Source organism: Scomber japonicus, chromosome 19 (assembly GCF_027409825.1).
Source record: "Scomber japonicus isolate fScoJap1 chromosome 19, fScoJap1.pri, whole genome shotgun sequence".
NCBI classification, from domain to species: Eukaryota; Metazoa; Chordata; class Actinopteri; order Scombriformes; family Scombridae; genus Scomber; species Scomber japonicus.
The window spans coordinates 25,846,869-25,871,617 of NC_070596.1; the positions used below are offsets into that span (position 1 = coordinate 25,846,869).

The 24,749-nt window shown below is 38.8% G+C and overlaps 2 protein-coding genes across 4 annotated transcripts in view; both read right to left on the reverse strand.

Moving 5' to 3' along the window:
• LOC128380732 (aryl hydrocarbon receptor-like) overlaps window positions 1–13,007 on the reverse strand; it is a 39,574-nt gene extending 26,567 nt beyond the window's left edge. Inside the window, 3 exon segments of the mRNA XM_053340612.1 lie at window positions 2,345–2,375; window positions 2,378–2,525; window positions 12,650–13,007. Of these exon segments, the coding sequence (XP_053196587.1) occupies window positions 2,345–2,375; window positions 2,378–2,525; window positions 12,650–12,708 (238 nt within the window). The 5' untranslated portion in view covers window positions 12,709–13,007.
• Window positions 13,008–14,508: 1,501 nt separating this feature from the next.
• Window positions 14,509–23,100, reverse strand: mat2al (methionine adenosyltransferase II, alpha-like). 3 transcript variants are annotated; one of them, XM_053340629.1, is made up of 9 exons: window positions 22,944–23,100; window positions 21,587–21,664; window positions 20,670–20,792; window positions 20,448–20,560; window positions 19,838–19,981; window positions 19,086–19,304; window positions 18,233–18,415; window positions 15,797–15,930; window positions 14,509–14,888 (listed from the first exon to the last, which is right to left on the reverse strand). In XM_053340629.1, the coding sequence occupies exons 1-9, from the start codon at window positions 23,014–23,016 to the stop codon at window positions 14,786–14,788; spliced, it is 1,170 nt and encodes a 389-aa protein (XP_053196604.1). In that variant the 5' UTR covers window positions 23,017–23,100; the 3' UTR covers window positions 14,509–14,785. The 3 variants fall into 3 exon arrangements, with proteins under 3 accessions (XP_053196604.1, XP_053196603.1, XP_053196605.1); XM_053340628.1 differs by having other exon boundaries at window positions 14,513–14,884; window positions 15,793–15,930; window positions 22,944–23,096; XM_053340630.1 differs by lacking the exons at window positions 21,587–21,664; window positions 22,944–23,100 and adding an exon at window positions 21,003–21,117 and having other exon boundaries at window positions 14,515–14,884; window positions 15,793–15,930.
• Between the last annotated feature and the right edge of the window lie 1,649 nt (window positions 23,101–24,749).

Here is a 24,749-nt window from a genome sequence, read left to right on the forward strand (position 1 = left end):
CACCTTTGACAGTGTGTGTGAGTGTGTGTGTGTGTGTGTGTGTGTGTGTGTGTGTGTGTGTGTGTGTGTGTGGTATAGAGTTGTAGTTGATCAGCAGCAGAATAAGGACCTCACTGTTAAAGGTTGTTGCTCCTGCTGCTGCTACAGTCTCATGTTCCTCTGCCTAGACTTCCCATCTGCCCCGCGGCACACTCTCCTGTTTCCCTCCCAGCAGCCAACTATTCATTATTCACTGTGTCAAGTTGCCTCTCTGACACCCTTAAACACTCTGAGCTCAGCCACAAAAATGTCTGGAGCAGCACATTTACACACCTGACACACACACACACACACAGAGCCTCACACTGTCTCTCACTTTCAATATTTCACACACACATAATCAAGTTTCGTTTGACATTTTTCTGTGTAACTAATATGTTAGGTTGTGTTTTTTTTCCCAAGTCTGGGTTAAAACTTAAAAGTAGTCAGGTGTCCATATTACCATAGAAACAAGTTTTTCTTGCTTTAATCATTCCTCCTCATCATTAAAATATTTCCTCCAGATTCTCTAACAATATAAGTGATGAGGGATAAAACCCATCCATGCTCATTTTGAGTATATTTAAAAGTAGATGTGAAGTTTATGTTGAACTTCAGCAGTGTGAGTTAGTCATATGAAGTGGATATCTGACACATTTACAGTCCAATTCCCTCTTAGTGTTTCCCTGGTGAGCTGTGGTGGAAGTATAGTAACAAAAAAACTTTAGTATAGTATAGTATAGTAACAAAAAGAACAAGAAAAGCTTCAAACTGAACCTGGAGACAAGAAAAGGACTAAAAACTATTAATGTATCTGTAAAATGTTGCTTATTAATGTCCTGATAAATCATTTAATCTCTATGTGTTTGTATCTCTAGATGAACTAAATGCATTTAAAAGTCTCTGATCAGCTTCTATTGAGCTTCAGCAGTGTGAGTTAGTCATATCAAGTGATATCTGACACATTTACAGTCTTTTATAGCATCAGATTCCCTCTTAGTGTTTCCTGTTGAGCTGTGGAGGAAGTATAGTAACAAAAAGACTTTGCTACTAAAAACACTGTAACGTTGAAACATAGAAGATGAAGATTTGACTCATTTGGACGCTGAAGCTTCATATTAGCTTCATATCAACTTGCACAGAAGGAGGACTGTGGATTTAGTCTTCCATCTCTTCCATTGTAAGTGCATTATGAAGGGATTTTCTAATGGTCAGTAATAACAGGAGGAATGATTACAGCAAGAAAAACAGGTTTCAATGTTCATCTCTGTCTTATATTGTGAATCTATCCTTTCATTTTTACTCTTAGGGCATTTTCAGAGCTGTTCTTTTTAGTCCGGTTGAATCAGACTCTTCGTTTTTCTTCCTTGGAGCGATTTGTTTCTGAACACACAGTATTTGTAATGTGGTGCAGACCTAAAAATCTGTGCAGAGTCCCTTGATCGGACCAAACTACTTCAGCTGTTTAGCTCAAACTCACCAAACCCATACTTTCTACCCATGAATGGGCCTTCAACTTCAAGAGGACTGCAGGACTCGCTCATTTCTGCAATCGGAAAGTAACAATCATGTGTGCAATGGTACAATAGCTGCACAGGTCCGACATGGACTAGCACAACTAAGAACGTTCAATCTGGCCAGAGGAGCTTCTTCCTGTGGTTACAGACCAGAGCAAACAAACTAGAGCCTTTTGAGGAGGTGATCTCAGTCTGGTCCGAAACTACGCACCTACTAACTAGGTTTGTTTGTAGTGGGAACGTGATCCAACTCAGCTCAAACTCACCAAACCCATACTTTCTACCCATGAATGGGCCTTCAAGAGGACTGCAGGACTCGCTCATTTCTGCAGTCGGAAAGTAACAATCATTTGTGAAACAGTACAATAGCTGCAGAGGTCCGACGTGGACTAGCACAACCAAGAACGTTCAATCTGGCCAGAGGACCTTCTTCCTGTGTTTACACTCATCTGACCAATGAGAAGAATGAACGTCTACCATCTCATCCACTGATACAGACCAGAGCAAACAAACCAGAGCTGCAACTAACGATTGTTTTCATAATTTCTGACAGACCCAAACATCTTGGTTTGTCCGTCCGAGAACTCAAAACCCCCAAAACATTCAGTTTATCATCACAGAAGATGAAGAAAACTGTAAAATCCTCATGTTGCATGAAGCGGCAACCAGCAAATATTTGGCATTTGTACTTGAAAATGACTAAAATGATCAGAATTGTAGTTAATTTTCAGTCGATGAACTTCATTGACTTATCGACCGATCGTTGCAGCTTTATAGATTTGAAACCACAATTATCTGAAGTCACTGACCATGGAAGTAACTCTTAACCTTCAGGTATCCCCACACTGAAGCCGGAGCACCGACAGTTTGTCCAGGCGACCTCTGACCTCGTCGGAGAAGGGCAGCATGCTGGTCAGACGGTCCAGCTCTACATTCAGACGGTCCCGGTGACGTTTGGACGGATTGGTCTTGACAGGAGGAGGTTTTACACTAAAAGGAAAAGACACACAAGACACAAGAGGATATGTTCAGAGAGATGCTTCTTGCTAAAACATGTTTTCTCAGCTTGAGAATCTGCAGCACAGAAGAATTTCCATCTCAGATTTAAAGTAGGAGTTTGTGGTACGATGTAGATCTGAAACCCGGAGACCTTTGTGTGTCATGCTGTGTCAACAATACGTCAGTTAAAAATTCCAGTTTTGAATTTCTAAGAGACAATGTGGGCCGCTGCCCAAATAAACTCTGAACCACATCAAAAGAAGCTCAAACTTCCTGTTTTTAGGAGCCAGGAGCAGAGGCTGAGAGTGAAGTTCATACTTTTATTATTACAAGAGTGAAAAACACAGAAAGAGAGAGAGATAGAGAGAGACAGAGAGAGAGAGAGAGAGAGATGTTATTTGATCCAACACTGGTCAGCATATTTGAATCTGTTAGTCTCAGACATATGTTCAGAGCAAATACCAGGAAACATTAGATTTACTGAGAAGTCTTTATTTAAATGACGTCCACAAAGTTCAGTGGAAATCAGGTTGTGATTCATGAACAAGCAGATTAGTTTGACTTGGTCTGTTTCAATGAGACCCTCATGAGCTAAAGCTAATAACAAAAACATTACAGTGACCTAGAACTGACACAGCTCTGAAGAAACTTAAGTGTGAAATAGAAAATGTAGCTAAAAAGATCCATGTTCTGCTTATATCAAGTCACTCCAAATTCACAAGTAACAAAACTAAGAGTCAACATCCATGATAACTGCTTTTTGAGCTAAATGTTAACGTCAACATACTAACATGCTAACAGTGACAATGCTAACAGAGCTGCAATGCTAGCCCGGTAGTCTGTTAGTCAATCAACAGGAACTTAACTATTTTGATATTCAAATAATCATTTATGTCATTTTCTAAGCAAAAACATAAAATATGAGCTGGTTTTAGCTTCTAAAATGTCATTACTTTATGGTTTTCTTCATCTTCTTCATTGTCTGGACAAAACAAAACATTTCAAAGCATAGTGACAATATTGGGCGGATTGATCTACAATGAAAATAATTATTAGTTACAGGCCTGAATGCTAATATGCTAATGCTAACCAGCAAAAACACTGAATATTAGCTGGTTTTAGCTTCTAAAATGTCATTACTTTATGGTTTTCTTTATCGTCTGTGGCAATAAACTGAATATCTTTTTCGGTTTTGGACTGTTGTTCAGACAAAACTAAACATTTGAAAGCATAATGACTAATTGAAACAATATTGGGCAGATTAATCTATGATGAAAATAATTATTAGCTGCAGGCCTAAATGCTAACATGCTAATGCTAAGCAGGTGTAAGTTAATGTTTACCATGTTCACCACATTTCAGTTTTAGCCTTTTTAGCATCAGTTTTGAAGATAATTGCTCATAAACTAAAGTAACATTTTGACCTGATGAAGAGTCAGAGGCTCACCAACGAGACACCGATTCATCCTGAAGGGGAACATGAGCCATGAATGTTTGAACTAGAGCTGCAGATTAGCAAGAAACTAATTGGCAACTATTTTGATAGTCAGTATAAACCATTTTGAGTAGCTATTTAAGAAAAAAAAGTCCTAGTTTGCAGCTTCCAGCTTCTCAAATGTGAATAATTTATGATTTCTTTTAGTCCTCTATGACAGTGAATTGAGTATATTTGAGTTTTAGACAATACAAGACACTGGAGGATATAACTTTGGGCTTTGAGAAACTATAGTTTTCATAATTTTATGATAATATACCGAGAAAATGATTGACAGATTAGAAAATAGTAGTGAACAGCTCTGGTCTGGAAAACATTTCATGGCAGCGGACCAAAGACTACAAGCCTTTATTACTCAAACTGCTCTTGTGTTGATAGTTCATATTCATATTGTTAGTGACATATTAGTCATAAAGTATTCAGTATCCAGTGTTGAACATCGCTTATGTCCTTAAATGACACATCACGCACAGGTTTAATTGAAATGTGGGCTGCATGCGTACAAGAATAAAAACAATAGCAGACTATAAACATAGCAGTCATGGCTGTGCTCCGGATCCAGGATTATTTGTTGTGGCGGTTGCCAGACGACACAAACACTGAATGATGATGGCCGGTGATATGTGAAGAGAAATGAGACATTAAAAAAAAAAAAAAACACATGAATTTCGATCTGTTGCGTTTTTTTTTACATCGGTATCGGCTTATCGAGAGATGAATCAGATCTAGAACCACATATGCAAGTGGCCCAGATCTGATAGGAAAATAATCAGATTTAGTTTGTTCACACTTCTGTCTTGATTTACGTCACTTGGAGACAAAAAGAAATGAAATAGAAAGGATTTAGAGCACTTTGGGATATAATATCAATGCAGCCAAAGTGGTGGAGTGACCATCTGATGGACGCTGCTCCTCCTAAGAGACAAAACCACCAGATTATACTTCCAAAACACAGAATTACATCATGATGTATCTGCCGCTCTTCCACTTGGCCTGTGCCATTACTACGAATTACCGCAGCGTGATTCCTCTCCGACATGCCTCGACACGCAGCTGCCCTGTCTGCCCCATACCTCCTTCGCTAAACACAGAGATCTAAGAAACGCGATGGAGGGAACAAAAGCAGACAGGAATGAAGAGCGGGGTGAGAAAGATGAAACGGCAAGACAGTGAAAGAGAGAGAGAGACAGTCATAGAGGACAGAGAAGTATAATATCAAGAGTTAAGGAGGAAGAAAGAGGAAGAGGAGTAGGAGGAGGAGGATGAAGTAACTGAGAAATGTGTTATCTGTCAGCTGCTGGTGAATGATCAATATTTCAATTTTTTTTGATTAATTGATTCATTGTTTAGATAGATATAGATATTTATTTATTGTCATTGCATATAAAACACAATGCAATTTCAGAATAAAAGGGGGGCATAAATAAAGGTTAAAGTAATGCAATAATAAATTAATAATAAAGATAAAAGTAATAAGGATAATATTAATATTCAGGTAATTTGCATTTGTCTAACTCGAGCACTTGTACTGTTCATCAGGTGAGTGTATGTGTGTTTATAAGTCTATAAAATGTCAGAAAATAGTGAAAAATGCCGATAACAACCCAAATATATACAATTTAAAATCACATACATCAAGAAACATAGCAAATCTTTATAATTAATGAACTGGAATCAATGAATTTCGCACTTTCGCTGCCAAATAAGGACATAAAACCACTTATTGATTATCAAAATAATACAATTTATGTCTATTGATTAGTTTTAGGTCTTTCCATTGATAAAAAAATAACAGTAGTTTCTAATTGTGACAAATAATGTGCAGCTAAAGCTAAAGTATTGATCAGTTTACATCTAAAAGTGGTGTATTAATCATATAATATATAGTATTACAGTATTATTATTATAACTATAGTGCAGTATAGACCAGCACAAAAACCCTCAAAGTCAATTAAAGTATATAAAATGTATGTATGGAAGTAGCTCTGAATACACCTGTTAACCTTCCTCTCGTCCTCCAGGGTCAAATTGACCCTTCTGTTTTGACTGTTCCTTCTTTCCTTCCTTTCTTTCTTTCCTCCCTCTCTCCTATCTTCCTTCCTTCCTTCTTTCCTCCGTCCTTCCTTCCTTCCTTTCCTTCCTCCCTTCCTTCTTTCCTTTCCTCCTTTTCTTCCTTTCTTCCTTCCTTCCTTTCTTTCCTCACTCCCTCCTTCCTTCCTCCCTCCTTCCTTCCTTGACTCGAGGACAACAGGAGGGTTAAAGGATTATCAGCAAGATGTTAAAATGACTTTACATTTCCTTTACGAGGAGAGGTTAGGGTTAGTCATATATAGACACCTGACATATAGAGACCTGACATTTACATTTGCCTCCATTAACAGCATAAAGCAGTATTCACATGTAAATCTCTCTCTGTTAACTGATGCTCTCAGTGAATGAGCAGCAGGTAGGAGTTTACCATCAAAGCATATGACTCACACTGCTCCTGTTTTATACACACGCTGAGACTGAAACTGACAAATCACAGTAAAGTTAACCTACAGAGGGAAGTTTTTTTTAAAAGTCCACCTCCACTCAAAAAATGTCAAGTTTTTGTGACTTTACTTGGAAATTTGAGCTTCATTGTGCAGAATTATGAACAGTAAGTAAGTAAAGTTTGGACACAGTTTCCCATTCACTTCAATGAGAAAGTAACAGTATTATACAGTACAGATATTAAAAGGTACACTGTAGAGTTTTATGCATCTTTAAAGTGAAACTTCACCACTGAGAATATGTTGATTTCTTCAAACTAGGTCAACTTAGTGGAAGGTGGAAGGTGGAAGAAATGTGCAATTATTTTTTTGAAATTGTTGCTCTATGAGTAAGTGAGAGAAACCTGAGAAAAAGGTTGTAGAGTCCGTGTATCGCTCTTAAAGGAGGAATCCTACAACTACCAGAATGCATTGCGTTCAGTCCCATCTAATCAGCTGCTGAGTTTACAGAACGCAAGATGTAGCAGAGTGAGTAGAGACAAAGTGTTATATCTCTTTAATCAGGCTTATTGTCATGTATAAAACCTCTCATCCAGTCTGGATATATCGTACTAGTGTGCACGGATCATTACATTTACAAACCTTTTCATGCTACAGAAAACGTTGGATACTATCACTGCAAACTTGTGATTTAGTGTGTGTGTGTGTGTGTGTGGGGGGGGGGGGGGTCAGGATTTGGGATGTGCAGCATTGTACCTATTTAATTTAATTACACTAAATGTATAATTTGCACATATTTCTGAACTGTTTTAGGATGTGGGAATGACTGTCCTGATCATTTTATTTCTGCAACTTTGCACAAATTTATGAATCATTATTAGGAGATATGGGGATGATAATGTAAAATCTAATGACATGGTCTTTTTATATATTACCTGCCCAGGGATCTGGTACAATGCATCTCTCTTTGCTTTATACAAGGTTAATGTTTTATTGTGCACTATCCCTCCCTGTCTAAATAATATTACATTACACTATAAAATAAACCGTGTATCAGTGTAAACCTACTAAGCGTTAAACACTGTCAGAGCTGCTGGTACGCAGTCAAAAAATTGGTTTGGGAAACGATCATGATGACATGGTGAAAAACTGCAAACTAACAAATTGTTTCTTTTGCCTATTTTAGACCTCGAGGAACTGAGACAGGATCGTTCTCAAGCTCAATGCAGCTGCTTAAGTTAACAGTAAAACACAGTCGCTGTAGTTTTGTATTTAAAGTTAAAGTCTGATATAATATTCTGTCAGTAAACAGTCCTGTCCTGTCTCTCTTTCGGCTTCGCATGGTCGCTATCTCCTCCACTCTGTTTGATTCCACAGCGCTACAATCGGCCTGGTAAGTTGTCATAGTAACGCTACATCTCTGCTCCGACATTATACTGTTAAGCTAGTTGTTCATTTGTCTGAAATTCAGCTTTTCTCTCCACATGACGCTACAAATTCTTCAGTTCATTGTCTGCAAAATCACGTAGAAACTCAGCAGTTAAAGTTTGGCTGAAACGTCACTGCGGTGGTCGCTTCCTCCTCCAAACTCCCCACTGCATTATATTTAACTTCATATCATAAAACTAGCTTTCTTCCAAATATGCTGATATTTTTAAAAGTATTTAGCAGCAAGATACTTTAGTGTCTGCTTTTCCCCCGTCGCTAGCTTAACATGGTAGACGGACTGTTTTGAGACTCTAACCACCGACCGTCCTTGAACGCACCACGACAGAAAAAAATCAGCTTGAAACTAAAAAAATCAAAGCTGAAATTTCCTGTAGTTCTTCTTTTCCCCTGAATGCGTCACCGTACATGTAATATGACGGCGCTGGCTCCAGAAGAACAGCAGATGTTGCAGCTTCACCCCAGAGACACAGAAAATGAACAACTGCTGTTAATATTCACACTATATTTCTAATTTGGATTTGGCTTTTATATTGGGGTTGAAAATCTGCGAAGTCATCCTTTAATATCTGAAAACATGTTGAATGCATTCAGATCAAATATTTACATAGCTTTTTTTTGTGTGTGTGTATTTTGAACCTGGATTGTTTGACTTTCGACAAGCCGCTGCGTACACGTGTACAGATTTCAGTCATAAAACTAATAAAGAAGCTGACTGGGAACTTGTTTGTTATGACCCTGGAGCCAAGTCAAACATTCAGCTAATGGTCGCTGTTCTTGTTGTGGTATAAAAAGTTTCACTTGGCACCAAAGCCGAAACTGCCAGTTACCCGCAGCGTCGGTGATAAATGTGTCTGGTGATAATTTGGCACACTCCTCTTTTTTACACTGTTAAAAATATAAAACAGGAAGTAAGTTTGATTATAACTTTAATTTTTAACTCTCTGTCCTTTCGTCCTCCTGGGTCAAATTGACCCCATCACTTTTGACTTTTCTTCCTTCCTTCCTCTTTCTTTAATTTTTCCTTTTGTTCTTCCCCTCCTTCCCTCTTTCTTTGTTCCCTCCTCCTTCCATACTTCTTTCCTTCTTTCTTTCCTTCCATCTATCCTTCTTTTCCTTTCTTCCATCTGTCCTTCCTCCCTCCCTTCCTTCTTTCTGTCCTTCTTTCCTTCCTTCCATCCATCTATCCTTCTTTTCTTTCCTTCCTTCTGTCCTTCTTTTCCTTCCTTCCTTCTTTCTGTCCTTCTTTCCATCCTTCCTTCCATCTATCATTCTTTTCATTCCTTCCTTCTGTCCTTCTTTCCTTCCTTCCTTCTTTCCTTCCTTCCTTCTGTCCTTCTTTTCCTTCCTTCCTTCTCTCCTTACTTCCATCCTCTTTTCCTCCCTCCATCCTTCTCTCCTTACTTCCTTCCTTCCCTCCTTCCTTCCCCTTTCCCTCCCTCCCTCCTTCCTTCCTTCCACCTTTCCTTCCTTCCTACCTTCCTTCCTCTTTTCCTCCCTCCCTCCTTACTCCTTTACTTCCTCATTCCTTCCTTCCTTATTTCCTCCCTCCCTTCCTTCCTTCCTTCCTCAGTCCTTCCTTGACCTGAGGACAACAGGAGGGTAGTATAGGAGGTATAAAAAGGCTCGTTATGGCCGTTCCTTGTTTTCAGAGACTTATCTTGAACTATCTGTTGAGTCTGGTTGTTGCAACAACAGCAGAGATCATAAATGGATTGATAACTTCAATTACAAGCCTTTCCCAGCACTGCGACTGTGTGTCCTCATAAAACTAATAAACATGACAGCGAGAATACTGACGCTGTTTGCAAAACCTGCTAACAGTGCAGATGAATACGCTGTGCATCTGCAGTCATACTTTATAATATGCAGACATTTGTTTAAAATGCAAAATGTTTCAGATGATTGATCTCTGCAACCCTAATTTCAATTTTATCTAATGCCGTACAAACAAACTCATCTTAGGCGTAGAAGCATAAAAATAAAGCTACTTGTACTTTTCCAGATGAGTAGCAAGCCATCTTACAGTACAATTACATACATGATATAATATGACTTGACTATTTTACATACTTAGATTAATGCTGAGACAAGAACATTAATTGATTTAGTCAACTGAGAGAAAAATACTCCAGAGCAGAGGTGTCAAACTCATTTTCATTCAAGGGCCACAAACAGACCCATTTGATCTCATGTGGGCCGGATCATTAAAAAGATCATTAAGAAGGAAGGAAGGAAGGAAGGAAGGAAGGAAGGGAGGAAGGACAAATGGAAGGGAGGTGGGAAGGAAAGAGAAGGAGAAGGAGGGAAAGACAGGTTGTAGGAAGGAAAGAATAAAAGTGAGGAAGGAAGAAAGAAAAGTAAGGAAAGGTTGGAAAAGAAGACAGGAAGGAAAGACGGAAAGGAGGAAGGAATGAAGGAAGGAAGGAAGGAAGGAAGGAAGGAAAAAAACACAGGAAGGAAAGTGGGCCGAAATGGACCCCTCGGCGGGCCAGTTCTGGCCCACGGGCCGCATGTTTGACACCCCTGCTCTAACGCTATTTCAACAAGATAAAATGCCAAATATGGAGATTCCAGCTTCTCCAATGTGAATATTTTCTGGTTTCGTTGGACTGTAGACGGTTGGTAGACTTTGGGAAACGGGGATTAACATGTTTCACAATGTTCTATATAGACCAAACCACAAATCAATGAATCAAGAAAATCACCAATTAACAAATAAATAAATAATAATACTCTTAACTCCAACTGTCAGATAAATGTAGTGGACAGTATAACCCTCTGAAATGAGAAGTAGAAGTAGAAATGAACATGAAATGGAAATGTACCCAGAAGAAGAAGAAGTACCTAGAAACTAAACAAACAAGTACAATGCTTTAGTGATTGCACATTGACTTTACACTTTGTTTTTTTTAAGTAGGTGAAGAGTCTCAGTTATTCAGCTCATCATGCAGGATGTTTCATGTTGTTTTGAAATCTGTCACTGCAGCCTTTGACCCAGTGGTGGAGGAAGTCTTCACATCCTTTACAGAAGTACAAGGACCAATACAGCAAAGTAATAATACTACATTACAAGTTAAAGTACTGCAGTATTATGAGTGATGTAGTATGCAGTATTACAGTAAAAGTACTGCAGTATTACGAGTGATGTAGTATGCAGTATTATGAGTGATGTAGTATGCAGTATTACAGTAAAAGTACTGCAGTATTACGAGTGATGTAGTATGCAGTATTACAGTAAAAGTACTGCAGTATTACGAGTGATGTAGTATGCAGTATTACAGTAAAAGTACTGCAGTATTATGAGTGATGTAGTATGCAGTATTGCAGTAAAAGTACTGCAGTATTATGAGTGATGTAGTATGCAGTATTACAGTAAAAGTACTGCAGTATGATGAGTGATGTAGTATGCAGTATTGCAGTAAAAGTACTGCAGTATTATGAGTGATGTAGTATGCAGTATTACAGTAAAAGTACTGCAGTATTATGAGTGATGTTGTATGCAGTATTACAGTAAAAGTACTGCAGTATTATGAATGATGCAGTATGCAGTATTACAGTAAAAGTACTGCAGTATTATGAGTGATGTAGTATGCAGTATTACAGTAAAAGTACTGCAGTATTATGAGTGATGTAGTATGCAGTATTACAGTAAAAGTACTGCAGTATTATGAGTGATGTAGTATGCAGTATTACAGTAAAAGTACTGCAGTATTATGAGGGATGTAGTATGCAGTATTGCAGTAAAAGTACTGCAGTATTATGAGTGATGTAGTATGCAGTATTACAGTAAAAGTACTGCAGTATTACAGTAAAAGTACTGCAGTATTATGAGTGATGTAGTATGCAGTATTACAGTAAAAGTACTGCAGTATTATGAGTGATGTAGTATGCAGTATTACAGTAAAAGTACTGCAGTATTATGAGGGATGTAGTATGCAGTATTGCAGTAAAAGTACTGCAGTATTATGAGTGATGTAGTATGCAGTATTGCAGTAAAAGTACTGCAGTATTATGAGTGATGTCGTATGCAGTATTACAGTAAAAGTACTGCAGTATTATGAGTGATGTAGTATGCAGTATTACAGTAAAAGTACTGCAGTATTATGAGTGATGTAGTATGCAGTATTACAGTAAAGGTAGTGATATATTATTATTATATATATGACATCAATATTTCCCTCTGAAATGTAGAAAGTAGCATCACATGGAAATACTACTCCAGTAGATGTACTCAGTCACCCCCCCCCCCCCCGCCCCCCCCTTGCTTTGCCCCCCTACAGTCATCACAATGAGCTCTGCAGCCACCATCACCTGCCCAGATTCACCTTATCTGCTGCTGACGTCACTAAGTGCGTGACAGAAAGTGGCTGGAGGTGAGCTGTGTACCTGCCCCTCTATCCGGAAATCATACGAATCATACTATGGTACTGAGTCATGTCTTTGTGGAAGGAAACACGAGGTGGAGAGAGAGAGGTGCTAATCATCATCATCATCAATAATAATAATAATAATAGTAATAATTATAACAGCACTATATTGATTAGGTTGTCTATAAGTGATTGATCTATTGGCAGTGTGCAGCATTCAAGCCTGTGTGCCTTCTTAAAGCAACCCTGCAGAGTATTGCATAGCCTGTGGTGATGTATCCTGCAAGTAGAAATACAAATAAAAGAAGTTATAAAAGCAATTAAACTTACCTTTTCTGCTCAGGCTTCTTCCTCCTCTTGGTTGCATATACTCCATTATTCCCCAGCATGCTTGCAAACTACTTTCTCTTCACTTTCACTTTAAAAAAAAAGACAAAGATCTCCACAAGAAGAAAAGTTCAAACTAGAATAGGAATAATAATTTAAAAAAAGTTTGCTTTCTGGATCTGCAGACACACCCTGGCTTTTTGCTCTTCTTCTCCTGCCAGGAAACAGTGAAGCTTCCTGGTTTTTTACTCTCATCCAGCTCACATCGACTAAAGCCACAAGTAATCCAGATATGAGGAGCGTAGCAGCATTTTCAGGACGAGTCTGACGAGCGCGAGACTCATCTAAAAAAGTCGCAAACTTTTCCAAGTGATGTGCAGCACACACACACACACACACACACACACACACACACACACATCTCTGAGCCAGCCCTCCGTCTGTGTTGCTCCTCTCAGCCAATCAGAGCGCCTGTGACATCACGACGGGGCGTGTGTCGCAGCTTCTGATTGGCTCAACCTTTAGCTTTTGTTTATCTTCCTCTACTGAAAAACACACATGCTGTAAATGTATTTATGAGTTTTCTACTGTCTCCTGCTGCTGTTGGGAATTAGAAATGTGTAATTATGTTGTTTTATTTGCTGTGAAGCTGTAAATGTCTTACCTTTAACTACTTTCTATTGTTTTTCTGCCTGTTGAAACACATTGTGTAATCTCTACCGCCATCTAGTGGCAGTGAGAGGTACTGCAGGGTTTATAGCCAGTGGGGGTCAAAGTAACATAAATACTCCATTACAAGTAAACATCTGTCTACTTGTGACTTATTACTTACAATGTTAGTAACAGCAGGGGTGGAAAAAGTACTGAGACTCTTTTTTTAAAGTCCAAATTAACATAAATACTCCATTACAAGTACAAATCTGTCTACTTAAGAACAAATATTTAGTATTATTAGTAACAGCAGAGGTGGAAAAAGTCTTTTTTAAAGGAAAAAATAACATAAATACTCCATTACAATTAAAAATCTGTCTACTTAAGTACAAATATTTAGTATTGTTAATAACAGCAGTGGTAGGAAAATACGGAGAGACTTTTTTTCTTAGTCAAAACAACATAAATACTCCATTACAATTACAAATCTGTCTACTTATGTATTATTATTTACAAATATGTAGTATTGTTAGTAACAGCAGTGGTGGGAAAAGTCTTTTTTAAGGTCAAAGTAAGTTTTAAGGTACTTGTACTTCAGTATTTTTTGTAAAGCTTTCCAGGATATTTAGAGTAATTTGCAGATATTTAATTTGTACTTTTTAGGACATCCATAGACAATCCTGCACCTTACTATCTTTGCAATATCCACTTTACCTAGTGTACTACTGTATATTCACTATTGCATATTAACTTGGGATATAAATCACACAACTTTCTTTACGATACAATATTATACTGATTCGATTTTTACGGATATCACAAAGTCTGCCATGATACGATTTCCATTTGATTTAATTCAGGAGCCAGTGATCAATATGAGACTAGAAAAGCACTATATAGTATATAAGTACAGTCTACTTACCATATTTACCTTTTGTCATGTTTCAGATGTCAGAGTTGCCAGCAGCTGCACCACATCGACGTTTCTCTACAACTATTTGAGACCCAAAGAGGTAAAACTCTCTCATGTTTCACAAAAACGCAAAGATTAAAGAAAATAAATACATATATTGCATCTTATGACCCCCTCAGATTTATCTTCAGTAGCTTCAAAACCTCAAATTTGCACTTGAGTTCAGTGTTTCTGTCAATAATAGCATCACTGGTTTATAATTGCAGTATTTTTTTTTTAATTTGACATGTGACAGTTTTTCCATATTTGTAACATTAACAGCGTAATTACTATTAAACAATAATTACAGTTGCTCTTATAAAAAAAGGACATCAATAAAAAATTAAATAAGGACATTGTGACCTATGCAGCTAATTAGAGAGAAGTGAGAAGAAGTGAGAAAAGACATTTATGTTGTCAGAAAGCGGTCCACACACATATTTAAATGTCGATTCTGTGACTCAAATTATTGTTGATCATTTTATGAGTGATTATTAAAACCTCACAGGAATGGATTTGAGTCAAAAAAAAAACACTCAGAACACCAAACTCTTTGGTTTCTCCCAGGGAAACTTGTCTCTGCCAAAGTGACCATAGCAGGCGGTCTCTTGGTAGATTGGTCGCTTCAAACCGAGCTCCCTGATAAAGGAAACACACACAGTCAAGATTATAGAGTTACATTTACTGATGAGGGCAGAAATAAAAAGTATAATGCAGGAGAGTCACATACAGTTTGATCTCATGTGGGCCGAACCAATAAAAAGGTTTGGAAGGGAGGAAGGAAACAAGGAAGGAAAGAAGGGAAAAGTGATAGGGAGGGAAGGAAGGAAGGAAGGAAGGAAGGAAGGAAAGAAGGAAGGAAGGAAGGAAGGAAGGAAAAGAAGGAAGGAAGGAAGGAAGGAAGGAAAGGAAGGAAGGAAGGAAGGAAGGACGGAAAAGGGATTAGGAAGGAAAGGTAGAAGGGAAGGAAAGACAAAAGAAAGGAAGGAAGGAAGGAAGGAAGGAAAGCAGGGAAAAGGGATAGGAAGGGAAGGAAGGAAGGAAGGAAGGAAGGAAGGAAGGAAGGAAACGGGATTACGAAGAAAAGGTAGGAGGGAAGGAAAGACAAAAGGAAGGAAGGAAGGAAGGAAGGAAGGAAGGAAAAGGGATTAGGAAGAAAAGGTAGGAGGGAAGGAAAGACAAAAGGAAGGAAGGAAGGAAGGAAGGAAGGAAGAAAGGAAGGAAAAAGGATTAGGAAAGAAAGGTAGGAGGGAAGGAAACAAAGAAGGAAAGAAGTAAGAAAGGGAGGAAGGAAAGAAGGACAGATGACAGGAGGGAAGGAAGGAAGGAAGGAAACAAAGAAGGAAGGAAACAAAGAAGGAAAGAAGTAAGAAAGGGAGGAAGGAAAGAAGGACAGATGACAGGAGGGAAGGAAGGAAAAGAAGACAGGAAGGAAAGTGGGCCAGATTGGACGCCTTGGCGGGCCGGTTCTGGCCCACGGGCCTCATGTTTGACATCTCTGGTATAATATGATCTTCTTATACACGGCTATTAAAAAGGACACATACTTCACAATGACTCCAGGCCTCAGGTCAAAGTTCTTCTGTACGATTTCCAGCAGCTCGTCTTCGTCTCTGTCCGATGTGCCGTAGTGAAACACTGAGATGGACAGCGGATGGCTCACACTGATCGCATAGGAGATCTAAGGAGGAAGGAAGGAAAGAAAAGGGATTAGGAAGGAAAGGTAGGATGGAAGGAAAGGTAGGAGGGAAGGAAAGACAAAAGGAAGGAAGGAAGGAAGGAAGGAAAGGGGATTAGGAAGGAAAGGTAGGAAGGAAGGAAGGAATGAAGGAATGAAGGAAGGAAGGAAGGAAGGAAGGAGGGCAGGAAGGAAAAGGGATTAGGAAAGAAAGGAAGGAAGGAAGGAAAGAAGGAAGGAAGGAAGGAAAAGAGATTAGGAAGGAAAGGTAGGAGGGAAGGAAAGACAAAAGGAAGGAAGGAAGGAAGGAAGGAAGGAAGGAAGGAAGGAAGGAAGGAAAAGGGATTAGGAAGGAAAGGAAGGAAGGAAAAGAAGACAAGGAAGGAAGGAAGGAAGGAAGGAAAGAAAGGAAAAGTTATAGGAAAAAGAAAGGAGGGAAGGAAAGACAAAAGGAAGGAAGGAAGGAAGGAAAAGAGATTAGGAATGAAAGGTAGGAGGGAAGGAAAGACAAAAGGAAGGAAGGAAGGAAGGAAGGAAGGAAGGTATTGACGTAGTTTCCTCTCTCTATATATACGATTCTGGCGTCTAACATTTTTAGTTTATGCACAAATGTCACTTGACTCTTACAGCTTGATACTACTGGCCTCTAGCTCTCTAGTCAACGTCTGTGATCACACCAGATGCCACACAGGAAGTTTAAGAGGCGCCCAGAAGCGTCTCTCCTCTCTGCTCTACACTAAACATACATTCCTAGTCTATTTTTTGACGGAGGATGTGTCAAGCTGCACAGAGCAGATTGTGCCAGGCAGGAACGGCAAAGATCATCCAGTCAATTTTGAAAATACACCCTGTGCAGTACCAGGCCAGAAGTCAACCGGTCAGATGATATTTGTCACCATGGAAACAAAAGGTTCATTTATATGACACTATTGCTACCATGACTGCCCTGTTCCCTGACTTCCTCTCCAGGTGTGGGGGGGTGGTGGTGGCAGTGCTTCTGAAACACTCCCGATGGGGGTATGATGCTGTTCGGAGGACGGAACAAATCCACATCGCAGCCGTTCCCGGTAGAATCAAGACGTCATTGTCAACAAACCTCATGTGCAAAGCCAAGCCAAAACAATGAATTGATCTATTTACACGTATTGTGTGTGATAAGCCTGCTATATCTCATCTGAAATTATTAAAGAGGCATCAATGAGTCACACTGTTGCCGTGGGTGACATGTTCCTTTGTCCCTGGAGACTGTGTTTACCGTAGCTGGTTTGGAAACGGCTCCAAAGAGGGAAAACAGCAACAGGACAGTCTGTTTACAGCTTCACAAGCTTGCTGTGTGTGTATAAAGTAGGGCTGCTCGATTATGGAAAAACTCATAATCACGATTATTTGGGTCAAAATTGAAATCACGATTATTAAAACTATTTTTTTTTAAACTTTAGAAACATGCTGCATTTATTGGACATTTATTGTCCATTCGGCTTAATTAATTTTCTCTCCCAGCAGCAGCCTTTTATCTGCCGCTTAACGCAACACATAGCAGAAAATGTGCAGAGATATTAGTGCTGAGCGGGTTACCATGACGATAGTTCACACATCACATCCTGGTTTTTAATAATTAGTCAGTAAACTCAGCATCGTCTGACGCAGGCTGGAAACTCTGCACTTTTATTTACAGTTAAAACATTTCGTGTTTTAGCTTCTGTCAAACTAACGGAGCTGCGGCGGCTTCCTGTCTAAGCTTTTCAAAATAAAACCTTTGTTATTGAGCGCTATCTCATTATTATTAAAAATCATTTCCCCCCGATTTTATTAGTTTTGCGATCGGTTGGCCCCTAAATCGTAATCATGATTAAATTTCGATTAATTGAGCAACGTTGTAGTATAAAGGCAGAAGGTTGTGATAAGTAGTACAACAAGTAAGTGATGCCGACATGCTCAGTGTTTTCTGCCTTACACAGAACTACTCTCCAGAGACTGAAAACATGATCGCTGTTTTTAGTCTTTGGAGCCGTTTCTAAACTAACTAATGTGACCAAACTATTTATAATGATGTCACTCAGTGCAGCGGTGTGGCTCACTGGTGTGTTTTCAATAGTTTTTGGACAAATAGCAGAGGTCTACAGCACACAGAGAGAAGATATATCAGGTTTTGATACACACAATACTTATTAGGATTAATTTATTGGCAGTTTGGCTTTGCACAGTAAAAAATATAGATAATTGCCAGTCTTACCCTTTGAAGAGATGCTGCTTTTAAATCCCAAACCTAATAAATTCCTTATAATAAAACCTTTAAATTCCTCACCTGAACAAGGGCTCTCTTGCACAGTCCGGCTTTCACCAAAGACTTGGCCACCCAGCGAGCCGCGTAAGCCCCGGACCGGTCCACTTTGGAGTAGTCCTTCCCAGAGAACGCCCCTCCTCCATGCCCGCCCCATCCTCCGTATGTGTCCACTATGATTTTACGCCCCGTGAGTCCTGCATCAGCCTGGTGACACAAAAACATCAGTCAGCTCGTACATGTTCACACACAACAGACAATCACTTTCATTTATCTTGTGTCCGTTCTAACCAGAAGGGGGGGGGGGGGGGGGGGGGTTCTGGTCCTCTGAAATGAGGCCAACGCGTAAGTAACTAAGAACTGCATTCTAGCAAAAGGCCAGCAGGGGGGGCGACCGTTTTGGTGTCAAAAGGACTTCCATCTCTAAACAAGTCAATGGAGAATTCACCAACTTCTCACTTGATTTCTAACCTCAGTAAACGTTTTCAAAATGTGTTTATGGTCTCAATCGCTAGTTTAAAGCCTTTTTCAATACAGTATGATATTTTGGGACATTTTGGCCTCCCTGATTTTATATTTGACGATAAAGCAGGGTATGCAATGGGGGCGTGGCTACGTCCTGATTGACAGGTTGATTGACCAATGTCCTCGAGATCCAGCCCTCGCAACCATAGCAACCTCGCCGCTCCGCCCATGGCCCCGCCTCATGCCCATATAAGTAGAATCCGTGTTTTTATTTTTCCCAGCATGCACCTGAAATTTCCAAGATGGCGCTGCCGAGATTTGAAACTATTGGCTTCCGAGCAACAGTCCACAAACCAATGGGTGACGTCACGGATGTTAAGTCAATTTCTTTTATACAGTCTATGGTTCTAACCTGTGGGCCTCCATGAAGAAACTTCCCACTTGGCAATAGATGGTAGATGGTTTTGTCATCCAAGTATTTGGCAGGAATGACGACTTTTACCACCTTCTCCATCAGATTGTGCCTGATCTCCTCCACGCTGATGTCAGGAATATGATGTACCGAGATGACAACAGTGTGAACACGCAGTGGCTCCATGGCTCCCATGTTGTCTTTATACTCCACCGTGACCTGCAGAAAATAAGGAAAAAACGTTAAACGTTAACTCTTAACTCCACAATATTAACCTCCTGAGACTTGAACTTTTGTTTGATATACATTTTTAATGTCTCCTAGATATTTGGGATTAGCCGGACCTGATAAGTACCAAAACCAAACATCGCCTTTGACCAGGAAGTAGTTTTTTACACTTTACCTTTGCACGAATGATAAGAAAGTCCCAATGTTCTCAAACGAATATTTCCTGATTAGCAGTGTCGTAACTTGTTGCTATTGCTAAAATTAGTCAAATTTGTATAACATATCAAACTACAAACCTTATTAAGCATAAATTTCAACATAAAATCGGATACGGTTTTGTACATGGGACACTTTCGTCAGGGGATCGGCTGTTGATTGACTTCACCAGGATGCCAGCCGAATGAGAACAACTAGTCAGAGTTGGGCAGAATGAAGCATAAGGTCCAGCAAAACCAAAGCTAACAGCACAGTGAAGGTACAGTACACTTTTAAAATCCTCTAAATTTTATTCTGAAGTAGCTCACCTGAGATTTGCCGTCTGGTAGTATCCAAGGACACTCTCCGTTGCATGACAGCTCCTTCATCCTGTGGTTGATTTTATGAGCCAAAAGGATTGTCAAAGGCATACACTCCTCAGTCTCATCTGTGGCATATCCAAACATCAGACCCTGAAGACACAAGCAGTCAAATAAAATAACTATAAAATCATTTTTGTACTGGAACCTACCTATCATACCTACTGTACCTTTAAAAGACATTGAAAGATCTTGTAAATGACATTTGTACCATTATTTTTAGCCAAACCAGCAGCAAGGCTCTAGGGATGGCAATGGTTGGTTTATTGTTCCACCACTTCGGTCCAGACTTAAATGTCTCAACAACTAAATGATGGATTGCCATGACATTTTGTACAGACTTCCATGGCTCCCAGAAGATGAATCCTGCTGACTTTGGTGATCCCCTGACTTTTCCTCTCATGGCAATACAAGGTAGACATATGTGGTTTTGAGGTAAATGTCTCAACATCTACTGAATTGACTGTGATTCAATTTATCAGTCAGCGGTTGCCTGTGGTGCCTCTATTGTTTTTTCAATGTACACACGACAGCAGCTGAGATAAAAATGGTCCCGAACCTGGTCTCCTGCACCGATGTCTTCCTGATCTCTGTCCTTAAACGCACAGTTTGATATCTCCGCACACTGCTGGTCCAATGCCATCAGCACATTGCAGGTCTTATAATCGAAACCTGCGGATCACAGTTGAGACAAAATCTGCATCAGCGTTTTGACTTATGCACTTAATTCTGCACAAGCTTCAGTTATCATATCAGAATAATGAATCTGACCATGCAGTACCTTTTGAGGAGTCATCATAACCAATCTTCTTAACAGTATTTCGGACCACTGACATGAGATCCACTTTGGCCTTAGATGTCACTTCTCCAACCAATAAAATCATGCCCGTCTTCGCCACGCATTCTGTTACAAGACATTACGTTATGTTAGCCAACAATATGACTCCAGCACCTCCAGCACTGTTTACTGTTACTCTGCATGTTATTCATATAATTTGAATAAGGCTGAACTAAGGGGCTGCATAAAGGACCAGTATAAGATAAATAAGGAGTTTTTGCTGACTGTAAATCATGCAAAGATATTCCTGTAAAGCCACAAAATATAAAGATAGACCTGCAAATGTGTATGAGGCGTCTGCTTTAAATATGATGTTTCAGAGAGAGTTGAATGCCTTTTCTGAGCTGCGAGAGAGCCAGTGAGATAATGCAGTATTGTTCATTGGTCTAAAGGGCAAACACTGATTAGGTCTAAGATGTTTGTCTGTTTAATTATTAATGGTCAAAATATGTTTGATACTACACTGACTACAAGTACTGAAAGTAGGGCTGTAAATCACTAACTCAAGTCAAGGAAAGGCAAGTTTATTTGTATAGCACATTTCAACAACATAAAAAGAATGATGACAGAATATAAGAGCAACACAGGGCAAAATAAAAAGACATTTAAAAACAATTAAAAGGTATCAAATTGGAAATAAAAATAAGCCAAAATAGAATAACATGGATAAAACAGGGCAGTAGAAATCACAGGGCATTGTAAGATATTAATCAAAAGCCTTAAATTTGATTTAAAGAACAGCTTCTGTGAAAATTAACTCTCAAACTTTTAAGCAACAATAAGAAAAAACACTTAGAGAGGAGTGTGACTTAACTTAAAATTGAGTTATATGGTAATATCAATATAACAAAAACACTTACCACAGGCCACCTTAGAGTCGGGGTCTTCACTCAGGTATGCATCAAGTACAGCGTCACTGATCTGGTCACACATTTTATCTGTGAACACAAAGTCAAGGATGATTTAAAAACAACTAGAAAACAGAGACAGGGACTCTTTATATAACTAAATATGTTTTTGAGTGTGGAGATTATTAACAATGCAAGGAAAACTAGGATTTAGTACAATTGAGGGCACTGAGGTCATGTTCTCATTACTGATGCAGATAATTTGGGGGGTTGTGCATATAGCTCAGGATAATAAGTTGTGCACACAAGATTTTAAAAAGTCACTTTCCCTGTTTGAAAAGTGATTTAAAAATCATACAATTATATTCCAGATATTTTTTCAAGATAAAAATGCTATGGCCCTGAACTTATGTAGACTGATGAATAGGTGTTATACCATAGCCCAGGTGAATATTTGATTCTGATTGGCCACAGAGGGCGTCTATTCATTCCTGTTATACCATGGTGAGGGTTAATATTCGATTGTGATCCATTAATTCCTGATAATGGACACCTAGAAAGTATTTGAGTATATGAAATTACCTAATTCCAATGGAAACAGTCTGTTCACCGATCTGGCTAAAGTGAGTAACCATAGCAACAGCGCTTGTATTTTGTGCGCAGTCAACGCTTACAATTAGCTTTTAACATGTTAACAAGCCAACATCTAACTATACAACAATTATTAGGGCCATTTCTTTTAACATGTTGGGTCGTAGGTTGATGACTGGGATGATGCAGCTGAAGAAAGAGAAACTGAAAGAAACGGGAGAAGTAACAAAAACATGCTGACAACTCCACATTAGAAATAAAGTAAACAAAACATCTAGATATCGTATAGCCTACTGATTGTAGTATTTTCAGTATGGCTACCATAGCAACACAAAATGGGAAAAAAGTACACTGCCCCTCTGAATTTACTGATTATATTGAGCTAAAGTCAGTTTTCTGTCTCTGAGATGAGACAAGTAGTGAAGCTTTCAATTACATCTAAAAACCTTATATGCTAATAGCTGTTCCGGGTATTAGTCAAAGTTATGGCAGGTGGTAAAACTTTAGATTTATATTGTAAAATGCATGAAAAATATAAATAATTTGCCTTTTCCTCCCTCTAGTAAGTGGCCATGGTATAACTGTGATAATGCCCTTCGATATCCATTATCAGGAAATAATGGACTCGCATGCTTTTATTCCTGTTAACGGACACCTCCTCGTGCATTATCCCTTAAATATCAGATAGACAGCAGGCCTGCACATGCCCAGACAAGTCCTTTACACCACACAGTTAAACACGAGCACAGGTACACACAGTTAAACACGAGCACAGTACCAGAGTGTCCCTCTCTGACTGACTCAGAGGTGAAGAGGAAAGTCTTCCCGCTGCTGGCTCCGCTGGGATTCATCTTCAACTCGTCAGAAAAACTGAATTTATCCAGATTGAAGTGGGTTAAATGCTGAACGTAGGAGAGTGCCGCGGAGAGTGGCTTCTGAGGTTCGCCGAGAGTGATTATGTGAAGCGATAATAATTAACTCAAACTCTGAACCTGAACACAAAGCAGTAGGTGGAGGGGTCAGACCGATCTGGAGATAGTGTAGTTGAAACTGATGCAACCAGCAGGAAATATAAAGTATCATGTGTTTACTTTTCAGTGGGCTCTCTGCAAAACGTCAGAAAGTGTTTTTAGTTGAGAAGCCCAAACAACCTCAAGGTGGAGCTGTAATATAACTTAACAGCACTGACACAAACTCACCTTTCATTACATTAAAGTGAAGCACTAACACTAGACACATCACTTGAAGTAGTACCAATACTCCTGTATGAAGTTATTCTATTCCTATTTCTATTCTTTTTATATTTGAGTTTGTCTACGTAGAGTTATTATACATAATTTAGCATAGCAAAAGTAGTTTCATTTTTCATTTTTCATAATATTTTAGTTGTTCCAGTAGTTACTTCAGTAATTGGTAATTAGACAGAAAGTGTTCAGTCGAGTTTAAAAAAACTTGAAGAAATGTTTAACAGTACTACTAAGAGAAACTACAAAATCTATTTTTAATGTTTGTGCACTACATGCTTCAAGTTTCCTCATCACACTTGTGTAAGTTTGGACCACGATTGGCTCCAGACTAGTTGTGATGACATAAATCTGCTTACAGCTATACTTTAAAGTCCAAACTTAGAAACGTTTCTCCTTCAGCAAGGCAAGTTTATTTGTACAGCACATTTCAAAAACAATGCAATCCACAGTGCCTTATATCAAATATAAAAGACATCAAGAAAAAACAATACAATGCAATATAAAAAAGGTATTTGAATACTATTTAAAAGTGTTAAATTAGAAATAAAATAAATAAATAAATGTAACAGCAGCAGATCAACGTGAAAATTAACTCCACACAGTGAAGCTCAAACTTTTAAGCAACAATAAAAAATAATATATTTTGAGCGGAGTGGGACTTTTCTTTTCAAATTTACATAATTTATAGTATATAAAGTTATTTCTTGTTTGATCACAACATAAAATGACATTTCAGACTAACCTGATAAGCTTTCAGAGGTTATGACATCATGTACCTGCTGAATTTACATGCATATTTTGATCTTAAAGGTTCAGTGTGTAGAGTTTAATGGCATCTAGCAGAACAAATGTGTCAGAAATTGAATAAAATATTCATAAGTATGTTTTAATTAATGTATAATTTAAATTAATTAGACTGAGCTCTTTATATCTACATATGGAACGGGCCCCCATGTTCCTACAGTAGCCCAGAACAGACTAACCAAAGACCTCTAGAGAGTTTTGTAGCCACTGTAGGTTCTCCCCTCCCGTTGGCTGCAATCTGCAACCTCACCACTAGATGTCACTAAATCCCACACACTGGTCCTTTAAAATATATAAAAACATCTCTTCATGTGAGCTGAATTGATTACCCATGAGTGCAATTTAAAGGCCACCATCTTTGTAGTTTTCAGTCCTGAGCAGATAAAGCAGTTCACAAAGGAACTGGATTCAGATATCTGCTGATGATGAGGAGAATGAAGATCACCCCAATCAAACCAATTATTATAATTAATTTAATGATCACCGAGCAGTATTTCAAGCCCAACCGTGCGGATGTTTTTAGGAAGGACTCA

Excerpts from the sequence above, each read along its gene's own strand:
- mat2al (XM_053340629.1), bottom strand. The coding sequence starts at position 23,016 with ATGAATCCCAGCGGAGCCAGCAGCGGGAAGACTTTCCTCTTCACCTCT. Across the intron at positions 21,665-22,943 it reads AGTCAGAGAGGGACACTCTG|ATAAAATGTGTGACCAGATC; the intron begins GTACTGTGCTCG and ends TTGTGTTCACAG. Across the intron at positions 18,416-19,085 it reads TTCTTCATGGAGGCCCACAG|GCTGATGCAGGACTCACGGG; the intron begins GTTAGAACCATA and ends TTGTGTCACCAG.